Source organism: Sminthopsis crassicaudata, chromosome 5 (assembly GCF_048593235.1).
Source record: "Sminthopsis crassicaudata isolate SCR6 chromosome 5, ASM4859323v1, whole genome shotgun sequence".
Taxonomy (NCBI): Eukaryota; Metazoa; Chordata; class Mammalia; order Dasyuromorphia; family Dasyuridae; genus Sminthopsis; species Sminthopsis crassicaudata.
The window spans coordinates 174,206,165-174,224,857 of NC_133621.1; the positions used below are offsets into that span (position 1 = coordinate 174,206,165).

The following is an 18,693-nucleotide window of genomic DNA, read 5'->3' on the forward strand; positions in this document are numbered from 1 at the left end:
AAAACCTCTTGGTCACCCAAAAAACCTCATTGGGTACCCACAATCCCACCTTACCTCAAAGCTTGCAACACTGTGGAAACCCAACATTTTTCACACAGCATTTTTCACAGAATGATGATGTCTGGGTCCATCTAAATGCATATGTTAATACAACCAATTTTTTATTATTGGTGAAAATGGGGACAACTGGAAAAACATGGAAAATTGAAATGCACAGAAAGTCCATTGTCTTTTTCCTTTTTTGAGGGAAGTTGAAAATCCCTTAGCATTTTAACAAGAAGCAAAATAAACTTGTTTATTGGGTCTCATCTTGTTTTACTTTGCCTACCTCCTTTTTATTATAATTCCTTATAGCATGAAACAGGTCTGGTATAGATGAATCCTAGAAATCAATCCAGATTAAATGGAAAAAAAAATTGTTTCACTGTTCTTCAGTGGGTTGGGTAGGTGGGTGGTTGTCAACCTTGTGTGTGTGCATGTGTGTTTATATTTGTTGTTTTATTTTTTCATCCAAGATCAGACCCCAGGTCTGCCCCAGGTCTCACATGCCCATAGTGATGAGGAAATAGGGAACCTCAAAATGATGAGGTAACGAACCAAATCACGAGGTAAATACCCAATAATGAGGTATATACCTCAATAGGATTAATTAAGGTCTAGTGGCAGGATTTGGGGTACAGGGAGTCACATGGAGCTCCCCTGCAACCCCCTTAGGATTCGGCGCAAGGATACAAAGTTAAATCAGGTCTAGTGGCTGCGAGAGTCCCCTGTAAATGAATTTACAGGCTGAAAACCTAGATGGGTAAAAGATGTTTATTGCCGGGTTTGGAAGCAAGGTTAAGATCTGGTTAGTAAAAGGCATTAGATAGAGGAAGATACATGCCGAAAGCAACGGGGACAGAGAATCTCTGATGCAAACATCTTGGCTGGCATCTTTCAAATCCCTGACCCCCAATGATTCTAGCCTTGCTCTTTTTTATCTGCTTGAAGAAGTAATGGGCGGAGCTCAGGTTAATTCTTTGAAGGCCAGATTTTTTGGCGGGCTTTATCCAAGCCAGCTCAGATCCGGTGGGGGGGGCTGGGTACAAGCCCAAAGTATTTTTGACCATATCTTGTATCAAAGGAGGCTGAAAACCCAAAGCAACTGGGGATTAGGTACAGCCCAAACTGGCTCAGATACGGATCTTTTCCCCTAGGAATATCTTGTCCCAAAGGTAGATCAGACAAGGAATCTTAAAGGGGCTATGCCCGCAACAATAGGACATGAATCCCAATGAATGAGCCTCTATTCTTCAAGGTTCTTTTGCATTTTCCAGGTTATTCTGTTGTGTAGATCATCACTAAGGATCTTTTTTGGGTGTTGTTTTTTTTTTTTTTTTTTTCCTTTTGACATAACCTTTATATGATAACTTTAAACCCTTCTTCTGAAATGTATACCATCCCAATTTCCTTTTGCCATTTTTTCTAATAGCCCTCTTTTTTTCCCATAGGAAATAACTGGCTCCAATTACATTAAAAAAAAAAAATATATATATTTGGGAGATTTTTGTATATTTTTTTTTGTTATTTTGTAATTGCTTCACAGTGGTAATGGAAATTACCTTTAATATCTTTTTATTTAGAATAGTATATTGATTACTGTGTTATCTGCTTGTCTCTGTGTTTTCCTTTGAAGACACCTTTGACTTTTGCCTAGTACTTAAATTCTAGTAGAAAATTCTGCCTCTGATGTCTGGGAATCCATGGTAGATATATAATAGTGTGTTAAGCATTTATTGCCCTAAATCTTCACATTTGCTAGGGATGTGAATGTGAAATTATAGAAGCCCTAAGTAGAAGTAAACAGTATATTCAGCCCTAATAAAATTTTGTTTGTATTTCCCCATCTCATACCTTCAAACTAACAGATAGGTAACAGGTAGGTTATCAAAACTTTTTTTGATATACTTTTTGAAGATTTTCTTTTCCTTACTTTTGAATCTTATAAATAGAAAAACTTTAATTATTTCATCATTAAAATTAAAATTATTAGTTATATTATTAAAATTATTCCATCAAATCTTTCTTTGTTGATAAAATCGACTATTCTGTATATAATCTAACATTTTATTATCATCATCACCTGTTTTCAAGTAGAACTGAAAATTTTTGTTTCTTAATCTTTAAATGAAGCCCAGCTAAATCCTTATATTTTGTATTTTTCTTTTTTATCAAAGTCTTCTCTTGGAGTAAAGAAGCCAACAAAAGCCCTACTTTTTGTAATTCTGAGTCCTGTGGGACCTTATTTTTCAAGTGGAACCTTTAATCCAGTATCTCTGTGGGCTAATCCGAAGTATGTAAGATCGTGGAAGGGTGGAACTGGGGACAACAAAATAGGAGGGTAAGAAAAAATTCATATTATTATATGATATAAGAGAATCCTTGCTTATTTTATTCTTATTTGACTCCTGTAAGATTGCTCATCTACTATCTGTAGTTTTCAGTGTTTTAAAGTGACTAGGATGCTTAAATGACAAATGATGCAAATTGTTGGTATGGGAGAACAATTATAAATGTTATATACCAGAACTTTTTTGAATCACTAAAATTAGAAATTGAATTAGCTGCTGCCATATGTCTGTTCTATTTTGCCATAGCAATTAGATGGGTTGAGAGAAGAGACCATCTGGTGTTTGGGGCTGAAGTTCCAAGCTGGCCCTAGTATTTTAGGAGTCATGTCTGGGGAAGGTGCCTGCTGCATTGACATGCTGTCTTCATTGTCACTGAATATAATCATACCTACTGCCAACTGGCTGAAGGATAGCCCTTCTTTGGCCAGACTTTTCTGAGAATTCGATTCAGCAAGCATTAATTACCTACTGTGTGCCAGACAGGAAAGGCAGCATGCCATACTAGATAGAGAGGGCTGGCCTTAGTCAGGGAGAGCTGGGTTCGAGTGCTGCTGCTGACACAAAAGTTATGTTACTGAACAAGTTGCCTAATCTCTTAGTATTCCTGGCCATTCTCTAAAACTATTGAATCACAGAGTAATTTTGCATTGGAATATGGAAATTCATTATCAGATACCAATTAAATCCCAGGTTTAATTTTTTTTAAAGTACTAGAATTTGTTCAGGGATTCTGGAATTATAAGGATAAAAAGAAACTCTTCTAGCAAGGAAACTTATATTCTACTGGAGGATGTAACATATACATTGACGAATAAATGCAAAATAACTTGAAGAGTGAGAGAGAATCATGTGGCTGACTATAGAAAGATTTGAAAAATGTTCAACAATTTGGGAGCATACTTATCTGTGAAATGAAAAATCTTTGATTTAGGATCTGGGGCACATGGGGTTAAATGATTTACCTGTGGTCTTACTGCTAGTAAGTTTTAGAGGAAAAAAAATTAATATAGGGTTTCTTAGCACTCTTCCTTAAGGAGAATTAATCCAGATATAATTTATTGAAGCAATAGACCAATCTGTACATAGCTAACTGTACATAGCTACCTGGGATCCTTTTAGTCCCAGGACATGCCACATAGCCTATAAATACTTCTACTAATAATAGCTAAATTCTCATTTAGTATTTTAAGATTTGCAAAGAACTTTGTTTATATTATTCAAGAAGCTGTCAACTGACAAATTTTCAGACCAACCTGAGAGGCTCTTCACCTGAGGGTACACAATGTTTCATACTCAAGAGGACATAGAGAGTTGATGGCTCTTACAAATATACCAAGTTAGGTTAAAGAGACTCCAAGTGCTTTTGAGGACTATAACAAGTGCTTACAAATTTACATAAGGATATGCCCAAAGTTTGGTAAAATTCCTTTGGATTTCTGTGATTGCATTTAGAAATTCCTCAGTCATTTTAGTTGTTTTTGTGTCCATATTTTCCCACTTCTCATTTTCAAAAGAAGGTATCCAATTTTACCAAGTTGTTTTTATTGTTAATCCTGTAAATATGAATGCAACATCATAATCTAGGACAAGAGCACCTGGGAAGGAAATAGAGTGACAATATAATAAGGAGCTAATAAAACTTCCAGATTCCTGGTGTTCTGGAAGAATAGAGAACCATGTGGGTATTTCTGGATGTGAGTGAGTGAGATATTCAGAACTGGCTCCTTCTTTTACTCACCTGTGACAAGAAAAGGTTTTGAAAACCTAGTAACCCTGATGTTATTTCATCTGCGTCAGCAGCATCTCTCAGCAGTTGTTTCTTCTTCCTGTTAAATAGAAAGAAAATCTGAAAGGCTAATTTTTGAGAACCTTCTTTCCTCACTTCTTTATTCAGCCAAATTAAAAGAAGCATTAGTGGACTGTCCTGATACCTTTTGGAAAGACCAGAATGTGTAAAGCAATAGTGAGTGCCTTAATTTCTTATTGAAGTTTTTTTTTTTAAGACAAAAAACAAAAAATAAACAACAAAAAAACAAACAAAAACAAAAAAAAACTTTGCCATGGCACACATCAGAATTTCACAATTTAATTGTGCTAATTTAAAAAGAGACTTTAACTTTCTTTTTCCTTCTATTTATTCATTCTTTCCTAACCTGAGGATAAACACATAGTAACTATTTCCACATTTGTCTTACTCCTCTTTTAAAATTAACTCTGCTATTTGGAAAATACAATAAAATTTTTGTCTGGAGAGGTCAGATTATCTCGGAGTTAAAACAACAATGGAATACCATAAGCTAGGGCAATTAGAAAGTAACTCTAATGAGGTTTGGAAATTTTTCATGATCAGTATGAAAAGCCAGAATAGTCTCCCTTGTTGCTTAATTTGGGGGGAAAAAGCAGAACCAACCTACAACCTCCTCAAGTATGTTACCAGCTACAAAAGGGAAAAAAGAAAACAGATACTGGCTTAATTAGTTTTTTTGTTTGTTTGTTTGTTTTTAATGGCAGTTGTATTCCTGAGAACTTTTACCTATATTTTCTTATATCAGCATTAAGTTCCTTTCTGTGATTAGCACATGGAATGAGTCAAGTTTCTTTAGTTGAAGCCAGGGTTCTAGATTTTCCAAAGAGACAACTAACTGAAAGAAAATACGGCTGTATCAATATGTGTCAGTAACTTTAGGTGAGGTGTTTTCACATCAGAAGCCGTAGCTTAGTCATTCACAGGTAGTGTTTGGACAATGTTGGTCCTAACATATATAACATTCTCTTTAAACAAACTCATAAATGAAAATCAAAATAACATGTAGATAAATTTAGAGGATGATTATTCACTCTATAGAAAGATTCTTAATTATACTCAGCAAAAGTTACATTAAATAATAATTTTCCAAAAAGCTCATCTAAAATATGAAATGATATATATTCCAAATAAAGTGCTTTATAAACTACTAGCAAAAAGATCTATATTTATTTGGGGAGAGCAGAGATCAGATTTTTGTTCATTAAAAATTATTTAAAGAAAGTAGGAAGAAAACCTGCTACTTGAATTAAAAAAAAAAAAAAAAAAAAAAAACTTTTCCCCTACTTCGACCCTCAAAAACTTGTATAGTTATCTTGCTTTATTTGGTAAGCTATTGTGCCTTACCACCAGTTTAATCTTGTTAAAGAGTGGTACTTACTATTTTGCTACCTTTTGGGAGCAATTTATACTTGGATAAAGCCCTAAAGTCTTTGTGTTATATTGTTTTGATTTGGGACCATGGAGTCAAATCCTCTGAATACAGGATCTAGCAGAGTTCTATCAAGATGGATTAGACAAGGACCAGGGGATATGTGCAGGCTGAGGACCAGCCTCACTGAGTTCAGAGAATCACATCATGTGGAGTGATGAATTGTTTTAATAATTGAAGTCGAGAAGGTTGTGTATTAAGGCTGAGAGGGCTTAGAAGTAGTCTGCTTTTGGGGGAATGATTGCCCAATCTACGTCATATATCCTTGAAACTTTGAAGTTTCATGCAATTTTAAAGAATTGAATAAGATACATTGCCAATTTGGGTGTCTATGGCCTCAGGAAAACCTCATAGCAAGTCCAACCAGTGTCTAGAGGTATAGAAGGAACCTCCCAAGTCTCAAGTCCAGGTAGTTATTCCTAACAAGAGGAAAACCTTTTCAGCCATTTCTTCCTTCCCCACCTCCCCATTCTCTTAGAACCCTTGGCTCTTAAAGTGTAAAACTTGCATTGTTTACCTCATAGAGGTAAAGCTTTTTGTAAAATAAAGAATACAAATGTAAACTATTCTTTTTTCTTTTTTTTAATTTAAAATTTATTTATTTATTTTTGTTACATTTTTAGCGCCCTGACTTGTCTCCTTCCCTCTCAATTCTATATTAGAGAAGGCCAACATTTGCTATAAACATACGTGGAACCACATAATACATACTTCCATGTAGCAGTTCTTACTCTAGGGTTTTTTTTTTTTTTATGAATTCTTTGTACTTAATTTGAATGTTTATTACTCAAAGTAGCTTAGTCATTCACAGCTAGTATTTGGACAGTATTGGTCATAACATATACAACATTCTCTTGGTTCTATTCATTCTTTGCATTACTTTATGCAAACCTTTCAATGTCTTTCTAATATCAACCTACTATCTTACAGCATTGTAGTATTCTAGTAATATATCATGACTGGTTCAAACATTCCTCAATTATTGGGCATTCCCTTACTTTCCAGTTCTTTGCCACACAAAGAGAGATGCTATAAATATTTTAGAACATAGAAATTATTTTCCTTTTTCTCTGATAACTTTAGGACACAGAGATAATAGTGATATTGATGGATCAAAGGATATACACAATTTTATAACTCTTTGGGCCTAATTCCAAATTGTTCTCCAAAATACCTTTCAATGGACATTTTGAAGAAGGTGAAGATTCTGAGGTTCTTTAATTATGGAGGGGTTTCCTGACCTCAAGGAAGCTTTCTTTTCAATTTACTTTGTAGAGTGCCTTACAATACTATAAATGTTAAATTCTTTTCCTTTGAAGTGAAGATTATATAGTGAAATATCTTTACAGTGATATTTGACATATTAAAGGTTACATGAGTAATTCTTTTTAAATAATTTAAAGTGATATTCAATTTTGTCTATGTAGAAAGTCTAATTTCAGGGTATTTACTTAAAGAAAGGGAATCTTAAAAGGAAACAGTCTAATACTGTATCTAGTTGAGGTATTTATATAAATCAATTACTGAAAAAGCATAAAGACAAATAATTCAGTATATTTTAATAATATATATGAACTTTAAAGGAAATGTTATGTAGCTATTCAGTATCTTTCAAATTGAATAAAAGATGGGTATGTTGTTGATCACCTTGTTTTTTGTCTATTTACTCTTCTGGACTCTGCATCTTAAAGAAAGATGCAGGATTCTTTAGTCCTTAGCTAGAGTGGATTTGATGCTCAGAATAATGACTTTGTATATCTTGTGCCAAACCATATTGATGAAGAGCCTTTGAAGTTTTATGGACATCTCTTGAACTTTTGAGAAATTTTATTGCCATTTATTTTTATCTCCTTGGGGACAGAGAAAATAAGAGAAGAAGAGAAGAAGACTAAAGATGTTTTTCATAGTATTCAGTAAAGATATTTTTAATTTAATATGTGCATCAATAATATGAAAGCCATATTTGGGAAAAGTTAAGCTTCAGAAATATAATGAATATATTTACCAAAATTAATGGAAATTTTGAATTTTAGAGGGTACACATGGAGAAAAAAAATCATTACCATTAAATGATATTTTTTTCTTTTCAATTAGCAATTATGGTGCCTCCATTTTTGCCCAAAATGAAGCATTGAAACAAGGATGTCAACAGGTTCTTTGGCTCTATGGAGAAGATCATCAGATAACTGAAGTGGGAACCATGAACCTTTTCCTATACTGGATAAATGAAGATGGAGGTAAATAACATTAGATTCAACTGTTTTCTGTTCTTAGTTCATGAAACTCTCATGAGATCAGTGGAGGGCTTAGTTAGATTAATACTAATGGGTGTTTTTGTGGATTGCTTCTAGAGAAGTTCTTACTATAATATCTGTCAGTACTCACAGTAACACCATTTTATGATCACCATGAAAATTTCTACTTTACCTCTTCACTATCCCCTACCATTATTTAGTTGACCAAAGAAACTAACATAGTTAATTTTCAGGGAAAGAAAAGAGTTTATCCTTTTAATTTGATGTCTAAGGAAGGACTATTCAGTATCCCTGAATTCAGTAAACTTTTAAAGTGAGGGATAGTATTCCTATCCATTTAAATTCCTTCATTTGATAATGAATATCTCTCCAAATGAATGCTTGTGTTAATCCAAGAGTCTGAACTAGGAAGGTTCCATACAAATTGAATCTACTATAGAACATTTACAGTTCTGTACATAAGTGCAAATATTGTTCCCACAGAGGAGTTTTTTTTTTTGCATTTTTTCTTATATGATAGGAATTTTTTTGCTTTCTACAAAGTTTTGTATATTTATTATTGTGAATCTTGAAGTTATTTTTTTCTTTGGATATGTCAGTCTTTATCCCTCCCCCACTCCCAGAATTGCTATTTTGGTTTTAGACTATTTTAATCAAGGTATTATAATATTTAGCACTAGAAAGGTGGTGTATTCCTGCAAACTCATTAAGAAAGAGACTATTTTTGTTGCTGTTTTCTATTTATTGTCATAGTGCCATGTACACAATAGCCATTTTATAAATGCTTGTTGATTAATTAATGTTCCTGCAGTTACTCTGTCATGGTCAGATTGCGATCTGTAATATTGTATACAGTTCTGGGTGATGTATTGATAGGTGGAGACTACCCAGAAGATGGTGAAATGGTTTAAGTCCATGACAAAAATGATAGAATTGTTGATAGAATTGGAAACATTTAACCTACGGAAGAGAAGACAAGATTCAAAAGGAACCTAAGAACTTCAAGTATTTGAAGATCTGTTAAGTAGAATAGGCATAAGACTTGTTCTATTTGATCTTAGATGGCAAAATGGATGAAATTTAGAAAATATTATATTTGTAATACAATTAAGTAAAAATGATGATAACAATTAAGGTGTCTTAAAACAAAGCCTTGAGAAATACCTTTAAGTATATATAGAGGAGATTCTTGGTAGCTGTCATGTAAGATTGGATTAGTTAGCTTTTGGGATCTCTTCAGACTCTGAGATTCTATGATTTGGAGGAGAACCTGTCGGACACAGAGGAGTTTAGGTTAGGATCCCAAGTCAGTAAGTGTTATAAGGGCATTTTTAATTGGAAACATGAAATAAAGACTCTGGTTCTTGAAAATAAATGAACAGACCAGCATCACCTCGCAGCCTAAAAGCAAATATTGAATGGACTAGAGAAACTAAATATTCTTCCAGATGCCCTTTCTATTTCTCTTGTTTATTTGATAGTAAATTTCTATTTTCAATATGTAAGTGACCCTAGCTATTTGAAGGCTGTACTGGACAGTCTGATGGAATGGGTCCATTATGGAATATCATACAAAGCCATGCTCATAGAGGCTCCTCATCAGAAAGTTAGTTTTTAAGTGATGGATATTTTTAGTCACAGAATTCACAAATCCATTTACTAATAAATAAATGGAGGCCAATAAAGGAAGCATATTTAACTGTTTTCCTTAAGATTTTAGCAATCATCAATAAAGATATAAATTTAAGTATGCAAAGAAGACCAAAAGAGATGATTGCTTATGTAGAACCATGAACTTAGCTTATTTTTATGTATATAATAAACTTAACAGAGTAGTAACAAAATTACATTGTTTGTGTCCTCTTGTGATTCAACTTTTGTGAATATTTTTTCAATTATTGCTGCCTCTTTGTGCTTCCTTTCACTTCTTTTTCTTCCTTTCCCTCCCTCTGTTTCCATTTTCATCCTCTTTTTCTTCCTTCCTTCTTTTTCCTTCTTTGCTACTTTTCTTCTTTTCCTCTTCCCCTCCCTCTTTTTCACTTTCTCGTTCTTTATTGCTATCCCTCAGCTCTCAGCATAGTAAATATTCACACCTATGAAATAAAATAAAAGACATTTGAAGTACTAATTTTGAAAACTTTTTTTCAAGTCTTATTTAAGCTATTAGCCTATTTGTTTCATGGTAGTGAGCAATAGAACTATGAAATGGGAAGTCTTACTTTAAGAAATACTTAGTAGTTTAAAGACCTAGTTCTGGTTTCAACATTAAATCTGAAATGTTTTCTTTGTTGCATTAAGCAGATGTGCTGCCTCTAATTACTTCCGTGTCATTTGGCTCCAGAAAGATGATTCCTATAAATATGAATCAGTACTAGGTCTTATTTTTAGTAATTTTTACCAGCATTGGCAAAGTGAACTTTATTCTAGTCTTGGCAAGAAAGATATTGAAAATACATCACCCAGGAATTTTTGTTGTGGTTATTCTCAGTACTTATACTAAATCTATAGTCCACTCAAAACTGTCAGATTCTTTTTTGGCCACAATTGTATAAATTTTTTTGGTTATACCTTTAAAAGAATCTATGTGGAACAGTTGATAGAGTATCCTTTGTTCCTTTATCCATACTGAGGTAGCTCTTTAAAGATAAGGAAATCACAAGGGTTGAGGGTATGATTTTAAGTTCTACTTACTCAGTGTTGTTAATCAAGATTACTTTGTATGTTTTATAAGCACTAGATTATAATTGTAATATAAATTATATTTGATACCTTTTTCTTTTCATTCCTCTTTTCCCCTTCCCCCAGCCACTTGTTGATTTACAGAAGACCTTGGGTCTGTAACAAGAATCTTTGGAATCCTTTTCTAGTAAAACTTATTTAGTTCTAAATCCCTAAAACATAGAAACAATCAGTGTGGTTCTCTTTTATATATCCCTGGTGAACTATTTGGCGCTTACATGCTTTTAAAAATATGATCATTATAATTCTCTTAACTATAGCAATGTCCCATTTGGTAAAGAATAGGTCTTCTGTTGTTGTACTGCTTCTAGATAATCCAGTTCCTAAACATGATTTTTCTGTCAAAAGCGAGCCGAATTTGTGGGCTTACATTCTGTTTTCCTTGTGTTGGATAATCTGAGGCCATATGGAGCTCGTTCTGACTCCAGTAAACATGTTTGTGGTTGCAGAGGAAAATGAATATTTCTCACCCAAATGTTTTCATGTCGTCATCTCTGTCTGGCACCCAGGGGAGCAGATGTTCTGTTTGTTGACCTTAGGCTAATGGGTAGGATACTGTGCAAAGGATGCATTTTATAAAGCAGACAGTTTATACACTTCATGATCTTGTTTTCCTTAGATTCCATGTAGGCTGGGTGCTGGTTTCAGGATTAGGGAGAAAATGAAACCAAATGAAAATAAAAGTGAGCTGAATTTTGTCAAAGGACTTGCATGGACTCTACCACACACCATCTCTGCGATTTTGGGGAAGTTCTTTAACTTTCCTGGTCTAAGTCTCCTTATAAAACGAAGGAATTAGACAAGATTACTTCTAAGGCCTCGTCTGGGTTTAAATCCATGACCTCTATCTGGTCTATGATTGAAGAAGATGAAACAAGTAGCTCTAAAATAAAATGATTGCCTAGAGGATGTTGTTTCTCTTCTTGCCAGTAAAGCTATTTTTAGTGGAAGATAAAAGGCAAAACAAAACAAAAATAAGCAAGCAAACACCCAAACTTTGTTCTTTAACAGATCTTATCTCTTAAAAACAAAACAAAACAAACAAGCAAAAAAAACCACATCTGAGATAGTTATCTTGGATATGAAAACTCCTTACTTGAGCAAAATTTTTTTCAAGTATTTATATAATACGTACAGAAGCTTGGGAGAATTTAAGACTCATTCCTTTATAGTCTATCTTCAACTCTTCTCAATTTATTTATTATTTACTCATTAGCAAACTCCCCTGAGCTGTTGTTCCATCTTTTTCTTTGCTTGATCTTCAAATCTTTCTCTACACTCTCAAAGAAGATGAAAATAGTCATAATTCTCAGTTTTTTCCTATATGTACTCACAGATAAGCAATTATCTGGATAAATAAAGAGGAAACACCTAGAAAAACAGCTTTCAGTAGAGATAGACATATTAGATGTAGCACAAGATTGTGGAAAGCACTGAACTGAAAAGCTGGAGGGTTGGTCTTTAGTCCTGACTCTGACACTTTCAGTATGTCCTTAAACAAATCACTTGACTTATTTACTCTCCAATTTCTCCATTTATAAAATGAGGGGGGTTAAACTAAGTGACCTCTAAATATGAGTTTATAATTCAACTCTGCAATTATAGGATTTGAAGGACTTTAAAAATGTGTTTCTTTTCTGTGTTTCCTCATCACACATGAATTCATTTTATACTACTTTTACTGCTGAACTGCTTTCTAACTTAATTTTACAAATATGTACTTGGCTTATTCACCTGCCTCTTTCTTAAAATAAGGGGTTGTATCTTCTCTGCTTTATATAATAGAATTATAAAATTTCTTTTTTTATTATAGCTTTTTATTTACAAGATATATGCATGGGTAATTTTTCAGCATTGACAATTGTAAAACCTTTTGTTCTAACTTTTCCCCTTCTTCCCCCCATGTGAAGGTCCGGGCTAGCTCCTCTGAAGGGCTCAGAATAAGTCCATGCCCCACGTTGGGCACCAATATGTGAAGGTCCTGTCATATTTCAATTGTAATCCTTCTCTGGGAGGAGGTTTCTTTTCTGTATAATCTTTTCCTCTGTGAGCAGGTTTCTTGGGAAGCTTCTGGAGCCTCCAGCCAGACTCTCTCCTTCCAGACTGCCATCCCACCTCTGTCCCAGACTAGCCTCTCCTTCCAGACCACCGTTTAAACTCAATCTCCCAGTCAGACCACTCTCCAGACCCAGTGCTGCCCTCTTTTATCCTCACAGAGATTGGACTAGTGAGAACTCAACGGGACCTGGGGAAATACTTCAACCAATGAACTTGTTCCTCTTAAAGGTGCAAACTTCTTTTAAACATGTAAACAAATTCTACCTCAGAAGTCCAAAAGTGTAACCCCCCCTTCAAAGGCCTGAACCAAAGGTATGAATTCTGATCTAGAGAATTGTTTAGACAACCTGAGTTATCACCTTGTAATCCTAACACCCCAACCCTTCCCCCAGATGGCAGGTTGACCAATATATGTTAAATATTTTAAAGTATAAGTTAAATACGATGTATGTATACATGTCCAAACAATTATTTTGCTATACAAAAAGAATCAGACTTTGAAATTAGCCTGTGAAGGAAATAAAAAATGCAGGCGGACAAAAATTGAGGGATTGGGAATTCTATGTAGTAGTTCATAATCATCTCCCAGAGTTCTTTCACTGGGGGTAGCTGGTTTAATTCATTATTGCTCTATTGGAACTGATTTGGTTCATCTCATTGTTGAAGAGGGCCACGTCCATCAGAATTGATCATCATATAGTGTTGTTGTTGAAGTATGTAATGGTGTCCTGGTCCTGCTCATTTCACTTAGCATTGATTCATGTAAGTCTCTCCAGGTCTTCCTGAAATCATCCTGTTGATCATTTCTTACAGAACAGTAATATTCCATAACATTCATATACCATGATTTATTCAACCATTCTCCAATTGATGGGCAGCCACTCAATTTCCAGTTTCTGGCCATTACAAGGAGGGCTGCCACAAACATTCTTATACATACAGTCCCTTTCCCTTATTTAAAATCTCTTTGGGATATAAGCCCAGTAGAGGCACTGCTGGATCAAAGGGTATGCACAATTTGATAACTTTTTGAGCATAGTTCTAAATTGCTCTCCAGAATAGCTGGATGTATTCACAATTCCACCAACGATGTATCAGTGTCCCTGTTTTCCCACATTCCCTCCAACATTCTACATTATCTTTCCCTGTCATTCTAGCCAATCTGACAGGTATGTAGTGGTATCTCAGAGTTATCTTAATTTGCATTTCTCTGATTAATAATGACTTGGAGCATCTTTTCATATAGCTAGAAAAAGTTTCAATTTCTTTGCCTGAGAATTGTCTGGTCATATTCTTTGACCATTTATCAATTGGAGAATGGCTTGATTTCTTATAAATTAGAGTCATTTCTCTATATATTTTGGAAATGAGGCCTTTATCAGAACCTTTAACTGTAAAAATATTTTCCCAGTTTATTGCTTCCTTTCTAATCTTATCTGCTTTAGTTTTGTTTGTACAAAAACTTCAATTTGATATAATCAAAATTTTCTATTTTGTGATCAGTAATGAACTCTAATTCTTCTTTGGTCATAAATTCATTCCTCTTCCACAGGTTTGTCAGAATTATAAAATTTCAGGATTGAAAGGTCATGCAGTTGAAACTGGGAAAAAGAATCCATACCAAAGCACAAACAGGAAGTGACTAGCTAGCCTTTTCTTTGAGGTCTGCAATGAAGGAGAATATACTACCTTCTATATTCCTTTTTTTCTGAGGCAGTTGGGGTAAGTGGCTTGCCCAGGGTCACACAGCTAGGAAGTATTAAGTATCTGAGGCCAGATTTCAACTCAGATCTTCCTAGCTTCAGGGCTGGTGCTTTATCCACTGCACCACCTAGCTGCCCCCCCTAACTTTTTAATAGTTCTAATTGCTGGGAAGGCAGCTAAGTGGTGCAGTAGGGTGCTAGACATGGAGTCAGGGAGCTGAATTCCATTTTGGACTCATACTCTTACTAGCTGTGGACAAGTCATCTAACTCTGTTTAGTTCATTCCCTCATCTGTAAAGTGAACCAGAGAAGACTACTTCAGTACATTTGCCAAGAAAATATCATGTAGGGTCACAGACAGCTGGACAAGACTGAAAATGACTGAACAACAACACATTTGTTTTCCTTACATTAAATCTAAATTTATTTCTTGGCAGTTTACACCAGTAATTTTTAGTTCTGCCCTCAGGAACCAAATAGAACAAGTATTATGCCTCTTTCATAAGACTTCTCTTAAAATACTTGAATATAATAAGCACAGCTTCGTTGTCTTCTTTTTTTCCCAGGCTAAACATCTTAAGTTCCTTTAATAAATCTTCATGAATTTAAGGTCCTTCATCATCACAATTTTTTCTTTCAATGGTCTCTTGCTTGTTAATGTTATTCTAAAAAATGTAGTAAACAGGACATTTTACTGCAAATGTGATTTGATCAGTGTCATGCATAGTGTGTGTTGTTAGTTGTTCAGTCATGTCTCCCTCTTTATGACCCTATTTGGGGTTTTTTGGATATCCAAAGGTATTGGAGTGATTTTCCATTTCCTTCTCCAGCTCATTTTACAGTGAGGAAACTGAGGCAAATAAATTAAGTGACTTGCCCAGGGTCACATAGGTAGTAGATATCTGAGGCCAGATTTGAACTAAGGAAATTAAGTCATCATTACTCCAGACCTAGAACTCTATCCACTGTCCCTTTTAGCTGTCCTACAATATGGATATCAGCTCTTTTTAGTTAATTAAACTCAAGTTTTTTAGGTTTTTTGGAATATGATAACCACACTACTTTCTCATTGGGCTCAAATAGCAAAAAGCCTCCATCTTGTTTTTAGACAAACTCTTATGTTAGTCATACCTTTCCTATCTTGAACTTACGAAGTTGGTTTTTTGAACTCAAATTCAAGACTTTACATACAATTCTATTAAATTTTATTTTATACAATTCAGTACAGTGTTCAATCTTGTAAACATTTTGGGGGGATCCTGACTTGTCATCTATTATACAAGCTATCCTTTCCAGCTTTGTGTCATCTAAAAACTTTGATAAGGATGAAACATTACTTTTATTGATAATTTTTTTTAACAAATTAGGGCCCTAGGGCAAGTTACTGAAACTTTCCCTAATTTTATAAAACTGTAATCCAATAAACAATAGATTAAGTCAATAAAAATGACATAATTTTGTAGTATAGTAGTCCACAGGTGAGGTTTTCATCTTTGTCTTAGTTCTGATGCTCTGTTCTTCTTTGTAGAGATTGAGAATCAGTGGGAAGCTCATGGTATGGCACCCACTCTTAGAAACAGAAGTTTTGCTGGAGAGCAATTATATGTACTCTTGAAAGGTTCTCATGTGAATTCTCTTAAAAACTGAGAAGGAATTTCAGTGTAGACTTGCACATAGTAGGTGTTTAGTATCCCTTTGTAGAATAGATAAATGAATTTATGGCATATATGTATCTTATAAAAAATAATAAGTGGGCTTTCACTCATGAAGAAGAGAAATGTGATGGCAGAATCCAGTCAGTATAACCATAGAAACTGACCAGTATCATCATCATTTGTCACATATGAACTAGAGAAAGATGATCCCTTGTGTATCATTTAAAGGGAAACTCAATGAGTGATACTTTTTAAAATATTAGATTCAACATAGCTCAAGTTCTTCCCTGGCTGTATTATTCTTTGTTAGGATAGTTTGTGTCTTCTCAGATCATTTTGTGGGGAAAGCTGTTATCTTTCTCTGGGCCAATAGCAAACTGATGGCAATTAAATAAGTTGTCTTTTTTTTTTTTTTTTCCTCACGGATTTATCTGTCATTTATTTGAGTGATTTGGAAAACCTTATGATGGAAAGATGATAACAACATCTTTCTTGAATCTCAATTTGTTGCTAAAATTGGTTAAGGTCTAATTATTGTTATTGAAGTTTATGCTTACTATTTCTAATGCATATTTTTGTATTTGAAAAGTACCCCCTCTTTTAATTATCATTATTATTCTATTGCAGAGGATGAACTGGCAACTCCACCACTAGATGGTATCATTCTTCCAGGAGTGACAAGGCAAAGTATACTGGATCTGGCACGGAAATGGGTTGGTTATTTTGCCATTAACAATTTTTGTAACTGTAGAGATTTTCCACTTGCAACTTGTCATGAGATAAACAGTAATGGATATAAGCCCAGGGTAGTGTTGAAATAATACCCTGTGATTCCAACTAATCTTATCTCTTCTTTCAATCTTAATGTGAGTAAGAAGAGCTTGTTTAAAAGTACTGTCTTGGCAGATTCATCAAATAAGCATAATTCTTTCCAAAGGATTGAGAGAAACCTGTTAGGCAAGCTCTCAGAATCAAAAAAAGGAAAACTCCATTCTCAAACATGTTATAAAAATTTTATTTAAAGTCTCCGTTTTTACTTTCTAAACATTGTATAATGCAATGGAATATTTTTCCATGCTAAATAGGGATAAAAACTTTTGCTTCCAGCTATAGTCATATGTCCTGTTTTTGAAGGATAATAGAAGTTATCTATGTACTTAGTAGTGATAAATTAATTATTAATATATCTTATTACAAGTGGATTCCCATCACTCCAACTTTATTTTTAAGTTAAAATGCTCCACAAAATAAATCCCAAAACTCCAAAATTGTTTATAGTACTATAACATTCATCTGTATAACACTGGTGAGCAGATTAAAACATTTTGTATTGGGAACAATGTTGTGAAGAACTCATGATGAAAATGTTGAATGAAATGGTTGTCTGACAAGAAATTTTGGATGGAGCTTTGACTCATGTAGTAAAATAGTCTCCAAGGGAACATGGATAGGCTTTGTCCATACTGTGGTCAAGCAGTGTTAATAAGAAACATGTTTATAAACAGGGATTTTTTTCCCTAGAAGAGTGCTAACAGTTTCTCTGGCAGAGATTTTTGAAATAGAGGAAATGTGCTATAAATAATTCTACAAACCCCTGAAGTAGACAAGACCCAACTGCCACATGCTGGCTGGCACGTTGGCCATGACATTTGCAAACTGTTGGTATAATTTCAAACAGCTTGCCCTGTCCTAAATATGTTTAGAGTTGGAAAAATGTGTTTTTGACACTCGATAATTTGTGTTGTATTAAAAAAAAAATCAACTAAGTACAGAAGGTTTGATGACAAGTTGCAAGTGGAAAATCTCTACAATCCTAATGATTTGCTAGCATAAAAAGTAGGTTATTATGGGGGAAGCTTTTAAAAAAATATTCCTTAAGTATAATTTGTTTTAAAAGTTATTTTGAAATAGGGAGACATGAAATGCCAGGGTTTCTCTGGGGGGAGGGGGAGGCAGGGAGTTACAAGCCCTCATCAGCCAGAAGAAATGGTCCAAAGATAAATAAGGGTGGGCAGAAGGAAGACAGTTCAGCATGTGTGTATTTTCCACAACACAGAACTCAGCTTGTTTTTAATTGACTTGGCTGATTTTCTGGACAGGTTTAGTTGTGTTTTTTTTTTTTTTTCCTTTCCTTTTATTAAAGACCTTTAAAAACTCATGGTTGGGGAAAAAAAAAAACATAATTACAATTGCAGGCTGAGATAAACTGAAACTTACAAATAAGCATAATTTCATTGGCAGGCATACTTTCTCTTCTCTTCTTTCTCATTCAGCTCAGTCGATCTACCTGTGACATAATGTATTTCCCTTCTTGAACTTAAGAGCTGAAATTTCTTATTTTCTCTTTCATGATATTAGTGGCTTTAATTTTTTTTCCATTTTGATATTTTGTTAAAAATAAGTCATTGATTTTTTGGTACCCAATAACCCAAAGCATCTGGTGATTTTTAACCAATTACTTAACAGGAGTTAGAATTGGTAAAATTATGAAGAATTAAAAAAAAATCTATATTAAATATTAAACAATTTTCTTTACTTATTATTGAACTTTTCAGCAGGATTCTTTGTGTTCTCTATTGTGTTCTCACAATAGCCACTGAGGTCTGTCACTGTTCAAAAATGGGGAAGAAAATAGAAATTTAATAAAAATATTGTT

At 34.1% G+C, this 18,693-nt stretch overlaps 1 protein-coding gene and 1 long non-coding RNA gene across 4 annotated transcripts in view; one reads left to right on the forward strand and one right to left on the reverse strand.

Moving 5' to 3' along the window:
- Positions 1-18,693, forward strand: part of BCAT1 (branched chain amino acid transaminase 1) — a 97,005-nt gene that overhangs the window by 56,501 nt on the left and 21,811 nt on the right. For all 3 annotated transcript variants that reach the window (XM_074268829.1, XM_074268828.1, XM_074268830.1), the window contains exons 6-8: positions 2,217-2,380; positions 7,721-7,863; positions 16,665-16,750. In XM_074268829.1, the coding sequence (XP_074124930.1) occupies positions 2,217-2,380; positions 7,721-7,863; positions 16,665-16,750 (393 nt within the window). The remainder of the gene's footprint in view (positions 1-2,216; positions 2,381-7,720; positions 7,864-16,664; positions 16,751-18,693) is intronic.
- Positions 1-18,693, reverse strand: part of LOC141543490 (uncharacterized) — a 260,856-nt gene that overhangs the window by 9,745 nt on the left and 232,418 nt on the right. Inside the window, exons 4-6 of the long non-coding RNA XR_012482451.1 lie at positions 9,730-9,974; positions 9,046-9,151; positions 4,129-4,216 (exon numbers count right to left, since the gene is read on the reverse strand). This is a non-coding gene — a long non-coding RNA (uncharacterized LOC141543490). The remainder of the gene's footprint in view (positions 1-4,128; positions 4,217-9,045; positions 9,152-9,729; positions 9,975-18,693) is intronic.